Source organism: Maylandia zebra, linkage group LG7, assembly GCF_041146795.1.
Source record: "Maylandia zebra isolate NMK-2024a linkage group LG7, Mzebra_GT3a, whole genome shotgun sequence".
Classification (NCBI taxonomy): domain Eukaryota; kingdom Metazoa; phylum Chordata; class Actinopteri; order Cichliformes; family Cichlidae; genus Maylandia; species Maylandia zebra.
This window is the reverse complement of record NC_135173.1, coordinates 42599740-42624861: the sequence shown is the minus strand read 5'-3', so window position 1 is coordinate 42624861 and position 25122 is coordinate 42599740. Positions and strand designations below refer to the sequence as shown.

General features: G+C 40.1%; 1 protein-coding gene across 1 annotated transcript; it reads right to left on the bottom strand.

Moving 5' to 3' along the window:
* Nucleotides 1–1312: 1312 nt before the first annotated feature.
* Nucleotides 1313–24869, bottom strand: npdc1a (neural proliferation, differentiation and control, 1a). Its single transcript, XM_004538272.5, has 8 exons — nt 24555–24869; nt 4486–4602; nt 3969–4184; nt 3469–3535; nt 2932–3013; nt 2707–2786; nt 2468–2567; nt 1313–2365 (listed from the first exon to the last, which is right to left on the bottom strand). Exons 1-8 carry the CDS (start codon nt 24664–24666, stop codon nt 2294–2296), a joined length of 846 nt encoding a protein of 281 aa, XP_004538329.2. The 5' UTR covers nt 24667–24869; the 3' UTR covers nt 1313–2293.
* Nucleotides 24870–25122: the final 253 nt, after the last annotated feature.

Sequence of the window (25122 nt, the reverse complement as noted above, 5' to 3'; positions counted from 1 at the left end):
AGCAGGTGGAGTCGACTCTGGCCCTTCTTATACAGAAGTACCTGAAGTCTATGATCATCTCCTTTGTCTTGCCGGCGTTGAATAGGAGTACGTTGGTCTCACACCAGCCAACAAAGTCACTGATGACCCCCCTGTATTCCTGATCATTCCCGTCTGATATGCATCCAATGATGGCTGTATCATCTGAGAACTTCTTTAGATGGCAGTCGTCCGAATTATAACAGAAGTCTGAAGTGTAAAGGCTGAACAGGAAAGGTGGGAGAACCGTGCCCTGTGGTGCCCCCGTGCTGCAGATTACCACCTCGGACACACATTTGGTATGAACACCTTCATTGTTCAACACAGCCTGAACTCTTTTAGGGAAATGTTCTTATAATTTCTTTAAAGAGACTTCAGGAATAGTTCTCCAGGCTTCCTGAAGGACATTCACAACTCAAGTGGTGTGTTTGGGATCACTGTTGCGCTGAAAAATGAGAGTATTCCTAATCAGATGCTTTCTAGATTGATCCATGCACCATGTAATTCTAAGTCTGATCAGCCCCGCAGACCCAAACCATGATAGAGTCTCCACGTTTCACAGATGGATGTAGACACTCACCGTCTCCTGATATCATCAGGAGAGGCACCTCTCAGATCCTGTGTCAGGATTTTTTCCTCTTTAAGGATTTTTAAATTCTGTTCATCTGCTGTACATAGCTTTTTTTTAGACCTGACACAAGTTCTCACAGCCCTCATTAGTACCTGGGCCTCTTCCTGGCCCAGGAACTGCTGGCAGTCCTCACCGAAGCTTTCCCCAGCTTGCAGTCTCCCATTACATCTGCCATTTTCTTTCAATGAAAACTGTCAAAACTAATTGAGAATGTCATCTATTCCTTCATTTGTCCAATTTCTTCAAATTATTTAAGGAAACACTGCACACCATGCACATATGTGCCAAGTACGTGCTAAAAACTCTTTCGGAATCACCTAATTGGGGCTAAAATGCTATTTTATGCCTGTCACACTGCATTGCTGTTGATCATTTTCTGGAAATTTAAGTAAAGAAATGGTAAAAAAAAAGTGTTTTAGGGGCAGGGGTCTAATAATAAAGTCTCTAAATAGACTATTTAAAATGTTTTGTTTTCCTAAGTTCTCTGTTATGTGTAGACTGATGCTTCAATTATTCATCATTCCTCTGAAAATGGTCAGAAATGTCTTCAGAAAGAATGCAATAAAGTCCAGGTCTATGGAAGCAAATTACTGAGGGGTGGCACAAATTTCTGCACATTACCAAATGTTATCCACAGAAATAAAAGGCTAAACAACGTCCATGTTGCATGTGGTAAAAAGTTTTAATTCCAGTAGTTAGTCTGCATGTACAAATATCTATAAAAAGTGAACACTATCACTCTTTGTATGTACAATTTGCAGCATGAGGTTAACTTGGGACTGCTAAGAGGCAAGAAAGACGATACAAGACAGAGATTATTACCACCTACACGTCTATCACAACAGCCTGTCTCCAAAATTTCATTCAAGTGCTTGGAAGTCACTTTTACTGTACATTTGTCCTGCAGCAATAGGATGCATACATACATACAGGAGGCAGAAAATTCATTGCAGCATTGCCATGTTTCAAACACTATACAATCAAACCATGCAAAATACATCACTGAGTACTTCATTTTCATTTCTATTCAATATATCTATAGTCTTAAAAATCTTCATGTGCAGCTTATGTGGATAAAAAACAAAAACAAAAACAAAAAAAAAAACAAACAAACTCAACAACACTAATATTTTTAATTTTAAACCTTGTGTTTTGTTAGGGAGTTTTTCCTGGGTATCTGTTCAGGCTGTCGACTGTTAGAACGTTTTCAGCTTATTTATTTGTATCTGCATGGTACACTTTTTAGCTATAGTATCATATTCTTTGGAAACAGCTGCAGAATTTTAGGAAAATAACAAAGGTTGAGGAAGAAATCTTAACTTAGAGTTTGACATTTAGGTAGGACAAACACCTAGCGGGGTATGCAAACTTACATTAAAAGACAAAGTGGCTTCGAAACAGACACAGAAATAAATTAACAAGGAAACCACCACACATTTGTAGTATTAAAAGCCGTGCTGGGGGAGATAGAGTAAAGGGTGAACAGGAAAAAGTCAGTTTTATCACATCATCTTCTACCAGAATCCTTCATTTCGATGCATGCAGTGTGAAATTGCGAGGCATCTTCCAGAAAAATGGCTTGTATGCCTGTGTGTGTGTGTGTGTGTGTGTGTGTGTGTGCGCACACTGTAAAGTGCTCAGCATTCATTTTGCATTCCCCTGATAAGGTACAGCTGAATCATCAAACAGAGGGTTCTTCACCTCCATCTCTCCAGTCTGTTGAGAGAGCGCAGAAAATGAGCAGCCAGTCATAAAACATTAGGAATGATCAGTGCTGTAAATATGTGTATGCGCGACTTTATGCGTGCGTTTACTCACTGGTGCAAGTCCGGGACACTCGTATACTGTGAAGTCACCTCCCACCTCTTCCTCATCTGATGTGCCCTCAGTTTCACTGACTTTCTGTTCTGGCTTGTGACTAAAAAAACGAATCGACACTTGAGTTAATGTGGAGGTGATGGGGTCAAAGGGCACAGGGAAAGGATGTGGTTTAAAGTCTATAAAAAGGCACAAAGGTGTTGCAAAAAGAGAGAAAGACAAAATAGCAAATAATTTACTTTCCCATTGAGAGCATCTGCTGTTTTTGATGTTGATAGTGAAACATTTGAGCACTTTGGGCCAGAGTCTTATCTCCCATCTGTGGAGCAAACAAAAGCAGGAAGTGTGGATCACACATTTGAAGACAGAAGCCTCAGCTCACAAACCTTGTGGTTAAAGCAGAAGAAGAAGTGAGAAACAGAACTAATAATACCCGTTAGGCAAAGCTAGAGATGGGCGCTTACCGAAGTACCACTGGCAGATACACCCGCCCCTCCAAAAGCAGGGTAGTCTACCTTCTCGGCAAGATGTGATTCTTTTTGAAACCTGTGGGCATCATCAGCTTCTTTTAATACTTGAGGGGGTTTTCCACTTAAAAACAATCTTAAACACAACCTCAGAGCTTATGGTAGGTTATGGTGACAGCAGATTTAAGCAGGTTCTGATCTCACGGCCACGTCAAAGAGTTTCTGAATGTTCTTGCACAGCATGTGTCTTTATAACTTTAAGTTATTAAATGCATAAAACCAAACAGAACTAAACATTTCATAGATTATACTGCATGTAACTGTGTAAACTATTAGTTCTTTTTGACTTCAAAATGTAAAATAAATGACTTTTTAAAAAAAATATAAATTAACTAACTGCTGTATTGTTGCAAACACACTAGATTTGGCTTTGTGTTGCACTCACTTCATTTCAAATGAGAATTTCATATTCTGGTAAACTTTATTCAGCAGCTTTCTCTTGCATTACTTCAGATTTTCGGTATTCACACTTACTTGATGTAGCAGACAGTAGCCAGGATCACTGCCACCGTTCCCACCACCACACACACAGAGATGATAACTGCAAATTGATACAAAGAAAGAGGTAAACAGAGGGGAACAGAGCCTGTTAGGGGCAAATAACAAGTAAGTGAGTGAGAAACTGATAACCACTGTGCTAGGCATTTATGATGGCTAATTTAATTACCTGTTAGCTAATTCGCTCAGTATAATTGGACATCAAAATGATGCGCAACATTGACGACAGTGATAAGATCTTCTAAGGCAAACTTAGAGCTAGGAGGCAACAAAACGGCTTGATAAGAAATAAGACAAGGCCCAATTTTTTATCTGGTTACACCCTAATGTTGCACCAGAAACCTGAATTTCCTGCTAACAGAGAAAAAGTGGTTTTTTCCCTTTGTGGGTACACAGAGAAGCCTCTTGAAGCCTCTCGCTGCAAACATCAGGCCCCTTGGCACTGTTGTGTACTGAGTACATGAATTTATACTCACTAATAATTATGGTGTCTGCCATGGGTGCTGGCACAGGTATAGGCCCAGCGCGGCCCTCCACATCAGCGGTCCAGGGTTGTGGTGTTGCTGCATTAGAAGATGGAGCTGCAGTGGAGATATTCAGGCTTTCACTTAACATTATTCCCTGTATCTTCTTTTTGTGTTTGGAGGCATCCGTCTTGCTGTTTTTTCTATCTGTTCCGGAAATAATGGCGACTGGAAAGAGAGAGTAGGAAGCAAAAACAGCAACAGAGTCACAATCACAGGTTACAAGTAAAAGGAAGGAAAAGCATTATCTGATCAGTCAAAGTGCTTCACAGATGACTGGTATGCAATAATCAGACAGCTGAAATGTAACATGTAGCATAACATAATAAAAGAAACACTTCAATGGGACACAAAACACTCTATGAGCTTTAAAAAAAAAACAAAAAAACAATAATACTCAAGCCTCTGTCTCAAATGGAGAATAATGTGTGATTACCACTTCTATACGATTCTGCTGCATTTTTCTTACCTGGATGTTTGGATTGCTTTCTTGTTGTTTGTTGCTTCATCTCCAACACTTCCTGTCTCTCAATGATGGAGTGAAGGAAGTCAATTTCTTCATCCAGGTCATAGGCTTTAATCTTATCTAAAGATGAGAAAAGATTCAGACGTTTTACTGAGAGAATTAATGAATTAAACCACCGATTATAAAAAGCAGTAACAATCGCAGTGAAAGCCAAAGCCTTTAACAATGAACTCATTCATATAGCATACAAATTGGATAGTAACCACAGACTAATTTTACAGTGGCTTGCAAAAGTATTCGGCCCCCATGAATTTTCCCACATTTTGTCACATTACAGCCACAAACATGAATCAATTTTATTGGAATTCCACGTGAAAGACCAACACAAAGTGGTGTACATGTGAGAAGTGGAACGAAAATCATACATGATTCCAAACATTTTTTACAAATAAATAACTGAAGAGTGGGGTGTGCGTAATTATTCAGCCCCTTGAGTCAATACTTTGTTGAGTCTGGGGCTGAATAATTTATTGGCCAAGTATATGCGCAAACACATACAAGGATTTGGTTCTGATCAATGGTGTCTCTCAAGCACAACAATGTTAGCAACACAATATATGAGCAACAAAGAGTGTACATAAAGAGCAGTTGCAGTCTGGCAGTGTGAAGCAATGTGACAGTTCAACTATATACTATATAATGAAATGAAAAACAGCAGCTAGAAGCTCATACGACACAATTAGGACAACATTACTCTCTTTGTCCAGCTGGTCTTCTCAGTTCCCAGATGTTTACACACTGTTGTGTCAGAGAGTTTGCTAGACAGTGGTCCTTTCCCATCTTATTGTAGAGACGTGTTAATGTACATTTTACACGTCTTCTATGTTCTATTGTGAATAAAATCTGGGTGTATGAGACTTGCACATCATTGCGTTTTCAAGTTTTGCAGAACGTTACTTGCATCAAGGCTTCCTCTCCTCCAACCGACTGACTATTTGGATTTCTTCTCTCTTTGTTTTTGTCATCTCTTTTCCGAAAGGTCTCAGAAACACAACTTTAAAGTTAATCCAGTTTAGTGACTGAAGGTGACAGGTGACTATTGTTGTAACCAGGGGAGGGACAAGCACGGAGCGTTTGCATATGGTTGAGGAATGTATGCATAGATTTGCATGTGTTTTGACTCTCAAGTGACAAACAGTGAGCATGCTCGTGCCTTCTTTTCTCTGGGGGACTGATTAAAAAGGACACAATGCTAAACTGTTGTTAACAGCCCTTTAGGCCAGACAATGAGTCACATTCTTGCAGGACAGCCAAAGGCTCCAGGGCGACCGGGGCCGAGAGCGTGTGTGTGGCCACAGGAGGAAGCACCGCAGGGGGGCAGGAGCAAACAGCCAAACCCTGGCTTCACTGGGATCCAGTTGCTGCCTTCACAATAGACCCCACAGCTCACTGCTAATGGTGATAATCAAAGAGTTGTTTCCCCCTGTAACACTTATCTGCTATATATCAAATGCTATAATTTGATATTATTGCTGTTTGCATATAATCCTAGTGAGACAAGAAGCCTCGAGTAAAATAAAGAATCAAAAGAATTAAATCTAACTACATGAACGATAATACATTATATCACCATTCAGCATTATTCCCATGAGATTCTTGTTATAAATAAAATTTATTTGATAGAGATGATGCTCTTTAAATTACAGCCAATTTCAATTTACAACTTTTTTCCTAGTTGAGTGTTTAAATACACAAAAATGTTTTACAGTATTCAATTACATAAAACTACAACATTATAGAGATAAATGACTACAATCAATACATATTTCTCAGGATCAGAACAGAAATATAATGAAATACAAATAAAAAGACACATTAAGTAGAATACTCTTTCCTAAAATCTTTACTGTGAAAGATTTAATACTTAATAGTATTTTAAGAGAAAATTAATGAATCACTCAAAGCGTTTGAGAGATTCTGATTTTTAAAGGTTGTGTCAATGATGACAATGAAGAGCCTTTTTTATCCATTCATCCTGTCTGATCCTTGAAGAATACCCATTCTATTTTTCAGCACAGGTTACTTTTCTCAGTCAACCCCTCACACAATCAACATCCTGAACAAATATTTAGCACAGCGTGCATTTTAAAAACTCCCAAGGAGAAAAAAAAAAGGCACGGAGAGCACCACTCAATCCAACTAAACGAATGCGTTATTACGCCAGCACTACATTAATGATTACAGTGTCACTTTCCCTCCAGAAGGCTGGCCATCTGGCCAAGCTAATGCGTGTGATATGACATGCCAGCACTTTCACTGAGTGCTTTGTTACTGTGTCACCCCCCCCTCGCCCCTCCAATCACACACACCACCACAAAAACACTACCACACACACACAAACACACACATACACCATTGGCTATTTAGTGCACTCCATAGCAGGTGTCTGTGGAGGCAGGACGTACCATCTGTACCCTGCAGGTGGATAAGAGCACCAACTGTGCCTCTGTGGTCGGCAGGAGCGTGTGGAGATGTGGGTTTAAATTCTAGTGAAACACACAAGAGTAAGTAGAGCCTGGCTGGTGGTGTCACAAATGTGTGGTGTTACTAAAAAATCTGCAGCTGATATGTAAAAAAAAAAAAGTAAATAAATAAATAAAAGTATTATATTTAGAAAAATCCCTCAGCATCCCACCGAGGCTAAGGTTGATCATTCACCCAACAAAAGTGGTGACTGTAAAATGTGGGTGGATTGTCACTCACCAAGTATGGACACCTCTCCTTCTGAAAGAGAGTTTCGCCACCGGCCTGATAATGACCCATAACCTCTTGCGAACACCCAGGGGGTAGTTGGGTACAACAAACAAACATTAAACATCTCAACGGGCAATATGGGTCACACACACATGTGCTCTTTTCTTTTCCCACTTAAAAACCATTCACATTTCTTCCTCCCACCCAAGAAAATCACACATGTACACACAGACATGCACACTTACTTCCTCCTTTCCGTAAATGACTGACTTATCGGATTAGTCGCCTCGTTTGCAGGTTCTTGATTAATTCTACAGAAATGTCAAAAATACTATGACACAATTACATGTTTTCAGACCAAAAACGGAACAAAACAAAACGAGGAAGAAGCTCTCAAAAAAGTAAATATTTATATTGACTATATCACTGCTCCTTTATAAATTACAAGCTATAAAGCGATTAAACCTAGTTTTATGTCAGCATGCTTAGAAGCAGCAGGACAAGAAGTAACTGAGCTCTGGCCTGTTAATGTATAATCGGTGTGTCCTGCTGCCACCTAGTGTGTAGCTGAATTAATGGCGGTAGACAAGATGGAGACTAAGCGTCAATTCAGGGTTTTTGCAGCACAGTACTTTTTTTTTTTTTTTTTTTGGCGCGACCTCAAGAAATTTAAGCCAAAAAACAAGGAGAAACCTGCCAGCATTGTAATATTATTTTTAACCTGACCTTTTTTTTTTTTTTTTTTTTTAAACTGGTCTTCATAATCATCAATCATAATAGACACACTTACTGCCTTTACTATCTGGAGGTGGCTCACACTTACATTCACTCCCAAATGTTTAATTCTGAGCCAGGAGTAAAACTAACAGTTGAAAATATTCTCAGATTTTCTAAAGATCTGTGACTAAACAGTGCTGGTCATGGCTCTGAGATCAGTACATGCTCTTTTCAGTGGGTTTGGAAAAAAGGTCAAGAAGACAATTAAGCCAGAGGAAAGAAACCAAAAAAAGGTCACAGTTTAATCAGAATCTTGTATTTACTTTATAAGGTGGTGAGTGGAGGGACTGGTGCGTAGTTAAAATGCCATTCTGCCACTTCATCTCTCAAGTTGGTTCCTGTGTACTTTATAATTGTAGCACCGAGCCATTATCCACCTGCTATAAAAGTTAGTCGCAGCTGAGTGCACGCTTTTAGGTCAGTGCGAAACCTAACCAGCAGAATTTCTATCACAAATAAAGAGCCGCACCTGTTTTTCCATGCATACTTACACAAAATGACGACGCCTACTAATATAAAGAGAAAATAAAAGTCGAAGAAGCTGGCAATAAATCACGCAGAATGCGCTGATCTTTTCTCTGATCAAGTCTTAGAAAGGCGATTTTTAGAGGTCAGTCAGTTATTAAAATCTGCAAATATTCATACTGATACTGTTATGTAAAATAACTACACAAAGCAGCAAACCCAGCATAGCAACAGTAGCTGTAAAAATGAAAATTTAATTTCAGGTATATAATAGACAACAGAGCCAAATTTATTTGATTTCTATCAACTTCTGTTTCCTGATTTTCAAATGTCAAAAAAAACAACAAAAATAACAAAAAACAACAGCTGTAATATTTGCTGAGGGCAAATGTTCTGATGGTAAAACTGATAAAAATTAATCACGTAAACTGATAAAATGAGTCATGCTTCTTTCTCTGGTACATTCACTACATGTACAAAGTACTGGGCCACAGTCCCACCTAGCCATGCAGTCTGCCTTTACAAACATCTGCAAAAGAATGGGTCATTCAACAGAGCTCAGTGATTCAAGTGTGGTACTGTATTAGTATGCTACTTCTACTGCAAGAAGTCAATTTTGTGGAATACCTTCCTAGGTATTCCACAATCCGCTGTAAGTCGGATTAATGCAAAGTGGAAGCATTCAGGAATCAGAGTAGAAGTAACGCCAAGGTGACCCAGTACTTTTTGACCACTTAGTGTTGAGCATCATACACATCATTGATGATTTACAGGCTGTAAAACATGTTACATGGGAGTTATTTTACTTTAAGTTTTACAAAAGTAGAACAGCAGGAGTGGTATAAATGGCGGGATTGATTAACTATGATAAATCTGTATACGAATAACATTGACAAAAAAAGAGCATCAAACTAGCTCACTATGTTTTTACACACCACGCTGCATTTAATCATTAGCTCTTATGAATCTATGCTCTCCTCCACAATGTCTCTTTTGTCCCGTCTTCCTCCCCTCACCTCAAGCCAGTCGCGGCTGATTGCTGTCCCTCCCTGAGCCTGGGTCTGCCAGAGGTTTCTTCCTGTTAAAAGGAACCTTTTCCTTCTCCTTATAGCAAAATGCATGCTCAAAGGGATTTCTCTGTATTATTGTAGGGTCTTACCTTAGAATTTAAAGCACCTTAAGGTGAGCTGTTGCTTTAATTTGGCGCTTTATACATAAACAAAACGGAATTAAACTGAATTTCAGATGGTGATCATATTTTTTCTTATTTTTAATACAGTGTGCCTTGTTAACATTTCATCGAGTCACAGAAAAGAAAAACAACAACAACAACAACAACAAAAAACGAGCTCATTTGTAAACAAACTGAAATAATGGAAATTCGGGTTACAATTTTTCTCGCCTCATCTTACAAAAGTATATGGCTGCAGGATATTTTCAACTGTCAGCATGTCATGGCCTTTTTGTTATTGATGGCTTGGTTTTATGTTGCATTATACAAGTCAGTATGAGCATGTGTACCTAACCGGGGGGGGGGGGGGGGGGGGGGGGGCAGTCTCACATAGCTCCATGTAGATATAAAAGGCAAAAAAAAAAAAAAAAAAAACTCCTGAAGAAAGCGATTGCTGTGCCTTTAGCATATACGGTTTCACAGCAAGCATGCAATCAGGTGACACAGCTTTCAGTCATACTGTGTGTTGACAAATGGCAGTGCACACCTCTATGTCAAACACAGGCTGGCCCAACAATAAACAATAAAAAAGTGCTGCTTGCCTCGCTTGCTCCACTTCCAGTGCTTGCTTACAAATAACTTTGAACAGTAGAAACTCGACAGTCGACTGTCACCATAGAGGCGAACAGTCACACAACAGAATTTTGATCTAAAATGTAGGTAATCACTCCTTTAGTTGGAACAATAGGAATGACCTCAGAAGTGCAATATGCAGGACGTAATATAGCAGAGGTAGCCACAGCCCCGTGCAAAGAAAATACACCAAAAACCTACAGACTGTATGAATGAATCTGTTACAGTTCCTTTTGTGTGTGTTTGAGGGCATGTGCATTTGAATGTGAAAATGAGAGAGAGACTCATGTGGATCAGTGTATTCTGCAGTGTATTCCTAAAGTGGTTTATGTAACCACTTTAGGAAGCTTAGAGACCTATGATGTACTAGATTCACAGCACCACATACGTAAACATCACAGAGACACAAAAGCAGAAATGCCACCCAACATTAGTATTTAGTATTTAGTATTTATTTATTTATTGTCATTGTCAAGAACAATGAAATTGCGTTTGGGGCTTCCATACAACCCAAAAAAAAAGAAGAAAATAATAAATACCCCTTAAAACCCAAGTGTACAATTCAGAAATTCAGACAAAGACCTGAGAAACATGACAAAATACAACAATGCAACCCATTCAATATTATTGTACTGTGAGATATGATATCAGATATGATAGTTATCTATTTAAGAAAGAGGGGGGGGGGGGGGGGGGGGGGGGGCAGGAGGGGGAAGAGAATAAAGATATGATGCACCAATGCAGACCAGTTCATTGCTATTAAGAAGTTGGATATGGTTATTGTCCGTGAGAGGGGGGCAGAGAGTTCAGGAGCCTCACAGCCTGTGGATACAGGCTGTTGGCCAGTCTGGATGTTCTGGCCTGTATAGACCTGTACCTTCTCCCTGAGGGCAGCAGATGGAAAAGGTGGCGCGCAGGGTGATGTTGGTCCCGCAGGATACTGTGCACCCTCCTCAGACAGCGAGTGGGGAAGATATTACTGATCTCTGGCAGACTTGTTCCAATAATTCTGCCAGCTTCTTTCACCACCCGCTGGAGTGCTTGCTGATCGGCCTTGGTGCAGCTGGGGAACCACACTAGAAATCCATACGTCAGAACGCTGCTGATGGCACAGTTGTAGAAGTTCAACATCAGAGATCTGGGAATGTGTGCGCTCCGCAGTCTCCTCAGGTAGTAGAGGCGCTGTTGGGCCTTCCGTACAACTGAGGTGATATGGTTGCCCCAGGACAGGTCCTCGGTCACAGTTACCCCCAAGAATTTAAAACTGCTCACCCTCTCCACCGCCTCACTGCCAATGAAGAGAGGCAGATGGTTGTTATGACCCTTCCTCCGGAAATCTACAATGATCTCCTTGGTCTTTTTGGTGTTTAAGACCAAGTTATTGTCGTGGCACCATGACTCTAGTTGTTGCACCTCTGTCCTATAGTTTGTCTCATCATTGTTGGATATAAGTCCGAGCACTGTAGTGTCATCTGCAAACTTAACAATGAGATTGGACGCGCAGGAGGAAATACAGTCATGGGTGAAGAGAGTGTATAGCAGAGGGCTCAGAACACACCCCTGAGGGGCACCGGTGTTGACCACAAGGGTGGAAGAGGTGTTCTTACCCACTCTGACACTCTGTCCGCAGTTAGTGAGGAAGTCCACAATCCAGTTGCACAGAGAGGAGTTAAGTCCCAGTTGGTGGAGTTTGGGACGGAGTTTGTATGGCCGGATGGTATTAAAAGCCGAGCTGTAGTCTACTATACTAACCGATTGCATCTTATCATCCCAGCGGACAGTTAATAATCCTCTCTCCTTCTGCATGATGTGACCTTTTATCCGCTGACACTTATCTCCCCCTCTTGTTTACCTCGCTCTCTGATGCTGCTGAGAATAATTTGAGCCAAGTTCGCACTGGATCCTCTCCTGCTGCAAATCTATATAAATTATTAATCCTTAAAAAGCCACATGTGGCCCACCAGCTGACATAAACACACACACGGTTCAAACACGCAAACGTTCACGCTCCTGAACACAAGATGCTGCCTTTTCTCTGTCCAACGTCTGTTGTGAAACGTGGAGTGCGTGTCAGCAGTGTAATGCCACGTCATGAAAATCTGAAAAATAGCATTTATTTCTGCAGCTTGGCTCTTTCACTGAGAGATATTGGATTCAGTGATGGAGATGAAGGTTAACAGAGACAGAGAGAGAGAAAGGCATGTCATCTGAGTGATTAAGGCCGCCAGTGCGGGGGCACTGCACGTGTGTGTGCGTGTTAGATGTAGCAGGGGCAGGGACGGATTACAATACAGAGAGAATCAGCCTACGCCATAGTTGCCAGAGGCATTGGAGGAAGAAGAGGGGGGTGAGCGAGGACCACAATAAGATGCCCTGGCAAAGAATCACACCATTAGGATAAGACATTAGCATGTTTGCCTGTTTATTATCAGAGAGAAGCCATTTGAACCTCACACAGGTAACCAAACTTCAGAGTGTTATTACAATATGCACAAAGAACTAGTCCAAAATTCTCAGTTTATTCTTGTCAAGCTGATATATATATTTTTTTATCTCAGTTTTAACTCTGCGAATCCAAAGACTGGAGAGTGACGTGCATGGCAAACAGTCACAGAATTCAAATGTTCCTAATTATTAGCTGCCCTTTCACGTCAATGATTAATGATTTTGTCAGTAAAAATTATATACGTTTTTAAACTAGCTGATCATTTCCATCCCGTGCACTGGTTTTATCCTGGTGCTCCAGTTTTTCCCCACAGTTGAAAAACATGCTGACAGGCTTAATGAATTAAAGACGCTCACACAGTTTATTTCAACAGTTTTACTTCCTAGTGCTTAAAAAAAAAAGGTTGGAAATGTTTGAAGATAACCAAACAAAATTACAGTTGTTCAGTAGAAGAAAAAGACTCGTGAGATTATCGTGTGGTGGATAATATCTAACAACACCACATTACTTCTGTCTTAGTTAAGTCTTTAAAATCAAGTGCTAGTTTGAGCTGTAATGTCCTCACAGGAACTGAGGAGTTTGTGAGCATAGTAAGTGCAGAGCCGTGTGAGAGCACGCTTATCTTTTTTCCCCCCCACATACCATAACGCACGCAGCGTCCTTCCTCACTCTCCTGCAGAGGAGATCGGCAGGGACCACAATCTGAAGAACCACGCTTGCAGGAGTCGCGCCCCTGTTTAGCACAGACTGAGCGACACCCGTGGGCTGCATGAGAGGAGTGAAAATAAGTCTCATCAGCACCGCAGTCACACTGATGTGATGCAGAAACGATGCTTTTAACGTGGCGGTGAAATAGCGCTCTTCACGTTGAACGAATAAGAAATGCTTCACCATTACTGTCAGTCCTTTTATTAGTGTCTCTGTTTAGAAATAAAAGACCTGCTGTGGAACACAGTGTCTGTTGATGTCAGAGTTACATCACAGCTTCACAGAGATTTGGAAAATTGTTTTAAGAGTTCAATGTAACCTCTTAGGTTTAATATTGTCAGTAAGAGAGCCACACTTTTTATAGCTATCTGGATTTTATAACGCGGTGAGCCCCACCTGTTTGGCCGTCGATATCTGGTTAATCACTTGACCTGATTACTGCCGGTTTCACAGAGCTGCATCTGGATATATACACAAACAGCATGACAGACACACAAAAGAGGGAGTGGGTCACAGAACCACAGCAGGTGTGTTGGTGGCAGAGGGCAAGTGGAGCTCTGGTATGTTATCAGAGTGGATAATGAGCCCAGCAGTGCTGCACAGCTAAAGGTGAACAGCACAGCGGGCAGTGGTGCCGGCTTAATGAACACGAGGAGACTCCAGTATTTCCAAAGAATAACAGGTCAGGGCTGGTCAAGTATACAGTGTAATATACGACTACTGTAAAAACTTGGCTCAAGCTAGTGAGGCTGCCACAGCAGGGACTGAGTTTAGGCTCCTAGGAAAAGGGTGAAGGTGCAGCATTGTAGAGCAGGGGTGTCAAACATTAGGCTCAGGGGCCTTTCATTTACTGCAGGAGCATTTCTTCATCATGTGGAAAAACTGGCACATACTGTTGAAAGTGCGCTGACAAAATAGGGAGTTTGAGTGGCCCACTTAAGATCAAAGTGAGCTACATGCGGCCCATTACGTAAAATCAGTTTGAAATCCCTGCTGTAGAGGAAGGGATATGCTGTACTCATAATGTACGGAAGAAAGGAAAAGAGTGCACTTAAAGAAAATTTCATCTTGATTATCTTGTTTTCTTAACAGCTGTAACCCAAATTTGTATCTGAAAATAAAATTTGATTACCAAAAACATCACAAAACATCAAATATTTAAGAAGTTAAATATGACATATAAAGTTAAACTTGTTTACCACCATAAAAACACTCAGAAAACCATTGGCGTAAAAGCGAGATCACAAACTTGCAATTTTTTGTTTGCCGCTCATTTCCAAACTGGTACTGCTGATCTGTTCAATTCATTTCTTCTCGTCATGTGGCTATAACCCAAACGTTTTTTTGGTCCATCTTTGTTAAATTCATCACATTTTCAAGGCAAAATTTATGAAGTGATTTAAAAGATTGTAGGTGAATTAGATGATTCATTCTTTGAATAATAAACCTTTTTTTTTTTTTTTTTTTTTTAAAAACAGACTTACAGTGAAAGTCTTTACTCAATGAAAATCTGACACTCTCAACAGCAGCACATACACATAACACATTTGACAAGGTTACACACTGCCACGACTTTGCAATCGGCAGATGGGCACACATCCACATCTTCTCTATAAATAAAGATTGTTGTTGTTGTTGTTCTTATGTCACTGACTGGCCTGGCCTGCGAGTGAAGGGCGAATGTGTAATCTGAGAACACTGTTTGACAGACAATATCTGGAGATAATGGAAACCATGGGCTTATTTTTGTGAACCATTGGTGGCTGACAAAAAGAAAATGGTTTATTAATCATCTATTAGCGGGAAAAGCAAATATTTAATTATGATTTGCTTTAGAGTAGCACGCAGGTAGAAATCTCCCTGAGCATCCTCGATTCAAAGTCACACTCTGTTCTCTCCAGTTTGCACTGAAAAGCAGCAGCGCTGTCACCTCCATCTTTCACCACCTGCTTAGTTATTCCACAGCACTGTGAGTGTAGCATGCTCATGCACCAAATTCCCCTCATTTCTAATTACAAGATTAGAAGTTCTCTCTGTTGCTTCTTTCCACTTCCTTCAATCTATAACCTTACAGGGAAAAAAGCATCACTAGAAAGAGCTTACTCTGTCCTTGTCCTTTTATGCAACTGCAAAAACTTACTTAACTGACTGAGTACAGCTCATTGCTGGGTATGTGTTTGCTGTAAGACCATGCAAATGCACTTAATTCAGAATTCGCCAAAATTTAGATCGACTTTCTTTTTTTTTCTCCATGTGAAAACAACACTGGTAGCTCCTATTCTTACTCCCAAAGACAAGCACAGAGCCAGTTTCGGTTTAAGAATGCATTCCTCTTCTAAACAGCCTTTCAAGCTTATCTGTCCTCTCTCATTCTCTCTCCCAACAATCATCAGTCAGTTTTCTTTTTTCCCTCCACCAATTGTTTATTTATTTAACACCTCTTTGATCACAAGCCATTTAGGCCCAGATTAGGTGTTGATGAATGCACTCATGTCACAGATCAAATAAGCTGTTCTCATCTGTGAATGTGAGTTAATCAGTCCACTACTTTGGTCCCGAGGTGCTTTGGTTGCCAGTGGATGAAGCCTAATGCTGTGGTTCTCAATGTAACAGCACAGGACAGCAGTGCTCTAAAATTCTGCCATATGCTCAGAAATGTTATAGCTGCTTGCGGCAATAAAATAAATAAAAGCAAACCACAGTCATCACCATGTGGCACAAATCATTATCAGGCAACTTAAGAAATGATGATGATGATGATTTTATACCTTTAGACTTAAAGAAAAATGTAATTTTTGCCTCCATCGTGCAGTAAATACTGATGATGAAGTGAAAGAGGTTACGATTTCTACTGAGTCACTCCAGAGTCTCTGGGGTTTTTTAAGGAGTCAAGTTTTAAGCTTCAAATTTGTTTCTTGGACTCTAGTAGAGTAGCTTTGCATGATTTACTTTCAAAATTATCCTTATTTATCTTACACTGGCTCCTTGACAAGTCATTTTAGCTCCTTGTCCTTTTTCTCTTTATGTCAGATTTCTTCCACTTTTAGTCCAAACGCCAGTTAGCAGGGGCTTGTGTGGACCAGAGTTGACCATATAAGGATATGTGCTCTCATGACATCATACAGAGCCATGGGTACAAAAAACCCATAGTGTAAACTAAACATTTGTAACAGAAACATTGAGTAACAGAAATTACTTATACTGGCCTTAGCATATGAAACACTGTAACCATTAAAAAAAGCTCACATCCCTGTAATGTTCAAACAAAATTACACAAGACAATTCTTCATTTGTTTGTCATATAAATTTTACAAATGTCAACAAAAGATAAGAACAATTTCATTCCTGTCAAAGTTAGGGATCGGGATTTTTTTTCTTTATTTTTAGCATCCTGATTATAATAAGACTGCTAGAATTTCAGCACTTCATCTGTTATTCATCATGTGGGAAGTTAATGTGCTGAAACCTACTGCAGTCACATGAGCGAGGAAAATTATTCACCTCACGCACAAGCAGCCATACATACACAAACCCACTCTCCGTGCTCATGAATGTGTGAGGCTGACAACGGAGCGAAAATGATGGTGAGAGGTGCAGCAGTCAAACAGAAACTGCATGCATTACCATTTTCTAGCATAAAAAGGTTTATACAATAATTAATCTGCAGTAGTAGGCCTTTGGTTCTCCAGAAAGCCAAACCGCAAATACATATGATGATACTTTTCTAAACACACCTGAACAACATGGCCCTGAGTGCTTAATCCACTGCATTATGAGAAATAGCTAAGTAAATACATGCAGTGGGCATTAGTTGAAGTGTACCGTATTTGCCTAATGCTGAACATATGTTATTAAATCAGCAGAGATGTGTCCCAATTTGCTTCTGTTCAGTCTACAGGCATCGGTTTTCCTCGCGTATGTTCTGAGCTGTCAAGGCCACCATAAATGAACAAACAAAGATGCTCAACAACATGACAATCGTATGACCAAGCTGCTCAAATCTGTTTGCGGCTGTGACAAAAGGAGTCATCGAAGTGAACGTCAAACAGGCAAAGAGGTGGCCTTGCGTCCACACAGTGTTGATGCTAATTAGGAAGCTCAGTTAAGATGACAAAGGAAGAGGAATATAAAACAAGACAGAACAAGAGATGGAGAATGGATACACATTAATAATATAGATACACATTTGAAAAAGCAGATTTTCTGCACTAGATAAGGACGTTTAGTCTCAGCTAAGACAGAGGAGGTGTGAAAAAAAAAAAACATTATGCAACTCAGGGACTCAGAAGTCCTTGGAACAAGTGAAAAATGACTTTACTAACCATCTGCTGCTGCTGTTGCCAGGCTGTGTGCTAAGCAGCAGCTTTGCCAGCAAGAAATGAGAGGCAAGCAGAGGCATTCTCACACAGCCTGGTACACACCTACACTCCCAGACCAACACTAAGACACATGCACACAAAAAATCTTTGATTTTTTTTTCTCTAACTTTTGTCACATTACTGTGTACACATTTAAGCTGTTCTACAAATACAGTAAAATAAACCACACAGCCATGTGTGTGAATGTAAGCGAGTTAGAGGAAGCAGGAAATGGGTATGCCAGGAGGACCATACACTCCCATTGTGTTCATTTCCTGACCCTTTGATAGCAGACAGGAAGCAGCCCAACAGTCCAAATCAAGTGAAAACATTAAAGAGGTCTGTGCACAGCTCCTCACTTGATATAGTCCCCATGGATAGTAAATTTGACTCGATTTGAGTGTTTTTATGCTTGCATATGCGGCTTTTTGGAATTCTGTTTATCCACTATGCTCTAACAAATGCCAACAACATGTTTGTAGTGGTTTGTTTTCCCTGGCATCTGCTGGAAAAAGACCTGCTAATGTACGCTACCATGGAAGTGGATTACAGCAGAATAATGTAACACGAGCCAATATGCTGGTCAAGTCATTATAAAGAGCCTCAGAACAAGGATGGCTGTCAAAACCTCATTCTGAAGGAAGTGAAATGGGAAAATCATGCTAAGAGAGAACAGAACAAAAGCCAGCCAACATCCAAGGAAGAACTTTGGATGATAAAGTTGGGCATATCAAATATTGACTTTCTAGCTTGTTAGAATTCTGCAAATTTGGTCTTTGCCTTATCTACTGCATTTCCATTTATGCATGCACATCTCAACAAATCCAAACACCTACTTTCCATTTTCTTCGCAAAATATAAAGAAATTAGCTAGAAAAAAACCCCAAACACATTAGGACATTTTATACAGCTGGGATAATTTCCCTTTTCTGCAGTTAAATGATTATAAGGTCGAAGAAAAACAGACTCAACAGAAGTTTTTACCCACAGGCCGTCAAACATGCCCTACCTCCACCCTGATTGGAGGATAACTGTACTGCCAACACTCATGGACATTACACCTCATATATAAACCAGATTTCTATTTATACTTCAAAGCAACCAACATCCCTACCTCTTTAAACTGTATTTATTATAACCTTATTTAGTATAGTTGCAACAGCACCCCCCTACTCAATGTGCAATATCACTGATCACACTGCACCTGCTCCTCAGATGGCATGTATGTATATATATATATATGTAAGCGTGTATGTGGAAATATGTGTGTGTATGTATGTACGCATGCATACATGTATATATACACACACATATATGTATGTTTGTATGGGTGTATCCGTATGTTTGCAGGTGTATGTATAACTGTAAATGTAAATTTGTCTGTGATTGTGTAAATACTTATGCTATTGTGTACTTCACACACATGGAGAAATGCCAAACAGCCTTTCATTGTTCTTGTAACAGTGACAATAAAAGCTATTCTATTCTATTCTATTATTTAAAACCACTTCTGATTGGACATAGAGGCAGTTTGTCAAGTGGCAGCAACGTATAGGTTTCAGAGTCAGCTTTATTTATCGCAGAGACAGAAAAAGTGGACATATTAACTGTTCTGTAATCCCCAACCCACTTGCCTCATTTCTCAGAAAACCATGCCAAAAACCCTGAAGCCAAAATATAGAGCTGTACGTGGCTATAAATGGCTGAGGTTGTGAAAACTGTCTACATTATCATTTTCAGTAGCGTAGGTGTTAGTTTCCCTCGGTGATCTGGTACGATGACTCACCTAAAATTAGGGTGGAAAATGGGGCATGATTTACACCTGCTAGTCATGCGAGCAAAAGCTCAAACAGACATGCAGAAACACAGGCAGTCGTGCTCAAAAGACAGAGGCAGGAAATACACTGGTAGCTTAAGGCAAATTACATTTTTTTATTTATTTTTTTTACATGATGGAAAAATGAGGTCGAACAAGGTTTTGTTTTATACTACTGCCAATCAGGCCCATACCTCGTCTGGCTTATCACAGTCTGCCATTTATATTTCTGTTCCAGTAACTTCTGTCATTTTAGACAATGATGAGTCTAACCCATTACACGGGAGACAATTACTATGTCATTATCATTAGAGTGAAGCAAAGCAGCACATCCCGCAGCGAACAGAACAGAGGTTAAAGTGATTAAAACAATGGCGGTGTGCAGGCAGCAAATGAAAGCTCCTTTATTTTGTCATTTTTCCCCCCATTTTATTTTTCATGGTCATCTTGTTTGTTTGCTCCTGGCACGATCAGTTGTTGCAGTACAATATTTCAAATATCCATCCTACGATATTCATTTAGTGAGTCTTATAAAATATTATATATTAGATTGACTAGTGTAAATAATATCGATCAATAGAGGCAGGCATTCCTTCTAACTATATGCACAACGGAAAGAGTGCAGTGAAACCCATGCATGAGGTATTGCTAGTAGTTGTATTTAAAAATCAGGCTAAACCGATGCAGACATTCTTGTTAAGGATGTGGCTACACGCAAATGCAAACCTGCTGACAGAGAAAATTTGGTGCTCTGAATTTTCACCTTTTACTACACAGCAGTAATCAAAAGAAAGAAGTGCAGAGAAACTAATTGAAGGTAAAATTCTGCTGACTCGGGTTTGATCAAACGTGTGTGTGTGTTTGAAATTAGCTAATTGTGGCTTACAGCGCGAGTGAAATGAGTCAGCAAAATACACAGCCGACTTGGGGGATGTCACACCGAGATATCACTGAAAATGATCATCTGGTTAGGGGGAAAGCACTGAGGTCACTGCAGCTCCCACATATTAAGACGATGCTTTCGAGTAAAAATTGTCAACGTAACATCTGGGGCTCCGTGCAGCTGTGTCTTGGTTGTTCAAAAGTTCATCTGACTGTAGTAAAAGGCTTTTAGCTTATATGTTAGGACCAAACTGGACTGCACTGGAGTGAACTGGAGCAGAGTTGTTGGGGGAAAACTCTGTAAAAAACCCAGGAGAAATAAAGACACAATGAGACAAGGTTACTTTTTATGCTTTAACGTGCGCACGGGTGAGCTGCAAAGAACAACTCACGTCGTGAACAGAGGCTTGGCACTTTTTATAGAAAAGACAATGAGAACAGGATAAGAAAATAATAAACAGATAAAATAAACAACTCCATATGTGGCGCTAGTCTCGTCAGCAGAGAGCTGGGAGAAAGCTGTGAGAGATAAAACAATCTAAAACAATATGTCCTCGCTGGGAAAGTCTAAGAGGATAATTCTAAACTAATCTAACCATAGACAAAGGGCAGAGAAAAGGCATCTTTGTACATTTAAAAGAAGGTAAAGAAACATAGAATCATTTTCCACTAACAAGAGTGAATGAATGGATGTTGAGAAAAAGAAAGAAACAAGCACACAGAGTCCTTCATTTCTTGAAAAGATAGCTCTAGATGCTCTGTAAGTTAATTTTGGCCCTTTAATTTCCCAGAGAGGTCTGCTAGTCCACAGAATGCTCTCAAATACGAGGGGGAGTGGGAGCTTTAACGAAGCCACTGCAGCAAAACCTTGGCTGGTCACTTATTTTTCCAGACAAAGACCTCAGTGAGATAGATCAATATTATTGGTAAGTGTTTCCTGGCCACTGTGTAATTTCAATAATTTTCCCTTTCTCTACCGAGTGACATCTAATCCCACCAATGACTGCACAAACCACATAACAGGTTCATATGAAACCAGAACGAGCACTTTCTTATCTCTGATCTGCATTTTGTCTTAGAAACAGAGTTCATAAAGACTCCAATTAAAATAAATAAATAAATAAATCACAGTATCTGTGCAAATCGGTGTATGAATTTGGTCATTTTGCTCAGCAGATGCTGAGTAGCCTAAAATAACTACTATTTCCTTACTGTTTTGAACAGAAATCCCCTTGCAAGCCCTAGTTAATCCACTTGTCTTGTTCCTCATTCCAGACAGATTTTTTGAGCTCATGTTTCCTGAAGTCTGCTCAGCAGTGTCACTGACTGTACAGGTGATAGACCGCTTCAGTTATGTCATTTCTAAAAGAGCAGTTTTGTTTTTAAACCCAAAGGAAAACACAAATGTCTTTACACACATAGCAGGTCTTTAACCGTATCCACATGTGAACATACTGTATGTAAGCTTTACCTCGTAAGAATATACAGTGATACCAGACAGTGTATATTAACCCAGTGAGAGTTGTTTAATGTCCTGTGTTTTGTTTTGTTTTTTTAAATCAAAAGACAACAGATGAGTATTGTTGCTGTGCGTGTTTAAAGGAGAGCGCGTGTGACAGCGAAGATATAGATCCTAATCCTAGTGGCAGAAACAGCCGGAGGCAGAGGCTTTCTGAATACTAATCACTCCAACTCTATGTGGGTTTAATGAATGACAAACTTGGCATTTAAGTGTGGCAGCACAATAATGACCAGACTCATTCTGAATATTGAGAAGTGGAGATGATGCTTCTAATATGAAATGCTAAAATTAGACAAACAAAGCTTTTTTTTTTTCCGAGTGAAAAAAGGTGACTCTCCTGGCGTTGCTAATATAGTACACACCCCTGAGCCTGAATTACACAACAACCTCTGCGTGCTAAATTTATTCTGTATCTTGGCCACCAGGATAGACATACTTTATGTTATCAGTTGGTTAAATTGAGGTTTTGGATTACTTCCATCCCAAAAAACCCCAGTGTTCAGTGAAAGCTCTATGGCTTACTTAAGCACGATGATGATGTGTCAGTGCCTCCTGAATAAACCACCTGATTACATTGGCCCATTCCCAGTCTCTACGTCTACAGTCTTTTAAGGGCATTTCTCCGCAACAACAGCGACGGCTTTGGCCTTTCCCGTCATCAAAATGTTAAGTCCGCTTTCCATAAGTCTTCTCTTCATGCACAAGAAAGATCATTTTGCTTCACAGTTTTAGCTTTCTGATGTCAAACACATGTCTTTCAAGGGAAGCTAGTAAGCGTATAAACTATCACTGAAAGAGCAACCAAACCTAATCTTATAGCTCAATAGAAACCTGAGAATTTAAAAAAATATTCCATCCTAAAGAAAGTAAAGAACTGGTCTCAACATATTCAGCGACCACTTCTTTAAATTTTTGACATTCAAGCAGCAGTTTCTCAAATGGCCTTGGCTACCAAGAAAGCATAAGACAGAGCAAATTCACACCATTTGGAGCCCAGGGGATGTCAGTGAAGTCTGCAAGGGTTTACTGCTTATTTACATAATTTACATCTATTCCAGGAATATAAAGAATTGGATATATTCACATTACTATGGGGCATGTTATCGGCAAGAATCTGTTGACACGTATAATGATACAGGGTTGTGAATCAGTATATTGCAATGTGTATTCCATTAATTCAGTGGCATTAAAAAAGTAAACTTTTCAAAGAAATGAGACCTAACAGGACACGGGGCAACACAAATGAACCACTGGCTGCTACAAATCTGTTAAGTAAACTATGATTTACACGTAGATGAATCAACACAGTGTTCTAAAGCTTACTATTGTACTCAGCTGCATTTTCTTATACCCAAAATCCTGTCTTGACTTGTAACAATATTAGTCTTTTGCTAGAAATTACTCAGAAGTAGCCACAGAGTGGCAGAAACAACCTGGCTACTGTTATTGGTCCTTTTTTGTGGCAGTCATCATTAAGGTGCAATTCCATCTTTCTTGGGATGTCAATCAAATAGCCATTGGCACTGGATTATTGACAGTAATTCCAGAAATTCCATGAATATCACGATTACTGTTAGTACCGATGTATCACAGCATCCCTTTCTGCTGTGACTGAAAACCAAGAATTTGTACTGCATTTCGTTTAAAGCTTTCATTTCTCCAAGCCGTCGTACATCAGTCAAAGTCCATTCACACTGCACATGCAATACTTCAAATGTAAACACTACGCACATTTCATTTGTCACAAAGCACATCAGAGCACACGCCTTGAACAACCACTTTAAATTGAAAACAGGCTTCTTCTTTTTACACATTCATTCTTATAGAAATCTAAAAAATATACATTAACATCAACAAATTCATACTGGTTTGGGTCAATAGAGGCAGTCAATGTTGAGTATAGTGTGTGTGTGCATGTGTGTGTGTTGATGGGTGCATGCCTTTAATAAAAGATAAAGATTACATGAATCCAGCTGTTGGTTCTCCCACGGGTTTTCTGCATTAATGGCTGAGAAGCAGATTATCGCCCCTGCACATATTAACAGCAACCATCTCTGTGTGGTAAAACATTAGACACACACACTCACATATAAACCTGCAGCCTGGTAGTTCCCACATACTTAAAAATTGCCCACTTGGTTTACACATCACTTCATTTGTCTTACATTTTATAGGGTTATTGTGACATTAACAAAGGTGCAATTGTCAGCACAGAACAGCCTGAGTAACCTGACAAGGAAGGAAATTTGAATTTTTGGCCTTTGTCTTTCCATTGTGCTCTTGTCACTCATTCAGATTCACACGCACTTGCTTAACCTGCCCTCAGCAGCAAGACACATACACAACCAAACGAACACCATAACCAACAATTAAAGTGTGAACAAATCACACTTGTATAGTTGCACATCTCTTCCCCGCGTTAATAACAAAAGCTCTTTGGTGACACGTCCTAGTAGCGTTAATTGGAGCGACAGACAGTCGCGCTACAGCTGAAAACAAGCTCAGGCCACGGATGTTAAGGTGTCCCGTTGGGGATTTACCTGGCAGTCTAGCGCTGACGGGGATGACACAGAGGAGGACCGCGGAGAGCAGCGGCAGCAGCAGCGAGGCCCGGCGCCTGCGCCCGCACCTCGGGCTGGAGAACAGCAGCATCCTTGGGTCTTTTCGGGGACGTTGAACCACAGACGGGGACGGGGTTTGTTGTCATTCCCCCATCACTTCTTCTTCTTCTTCTTTTTTAAGGTTTTTGTTCTCTGATGCAGGAGAGCTTCAGCGCAATGAGCCCACAGCGATAAGCCGAGCACGTCGCACCGAAGTGCAGTCACACACACACTGCGCACCGTAATCCTTACAGTGCTAAAGATAGCGGAGCTTCAGGCAGGGGAGGGGAGGGTATGTGTTTGACGTGCTGCCTTCAGGGCCTTCTCGGAAACTTACAGATAAAAATACCGACTCCCCTTGACACGTTTACAGTTTGAACATATTTGTTTTCTTTTTTCATCACAGCTATAATTATGCAGACAGTGAGAGGCTGATAATTCACTTCAAATACATTTTAATTGTTTGTTATTGAAAGTCATTTGAAATCAATTTAGTTTCTCTTATTTT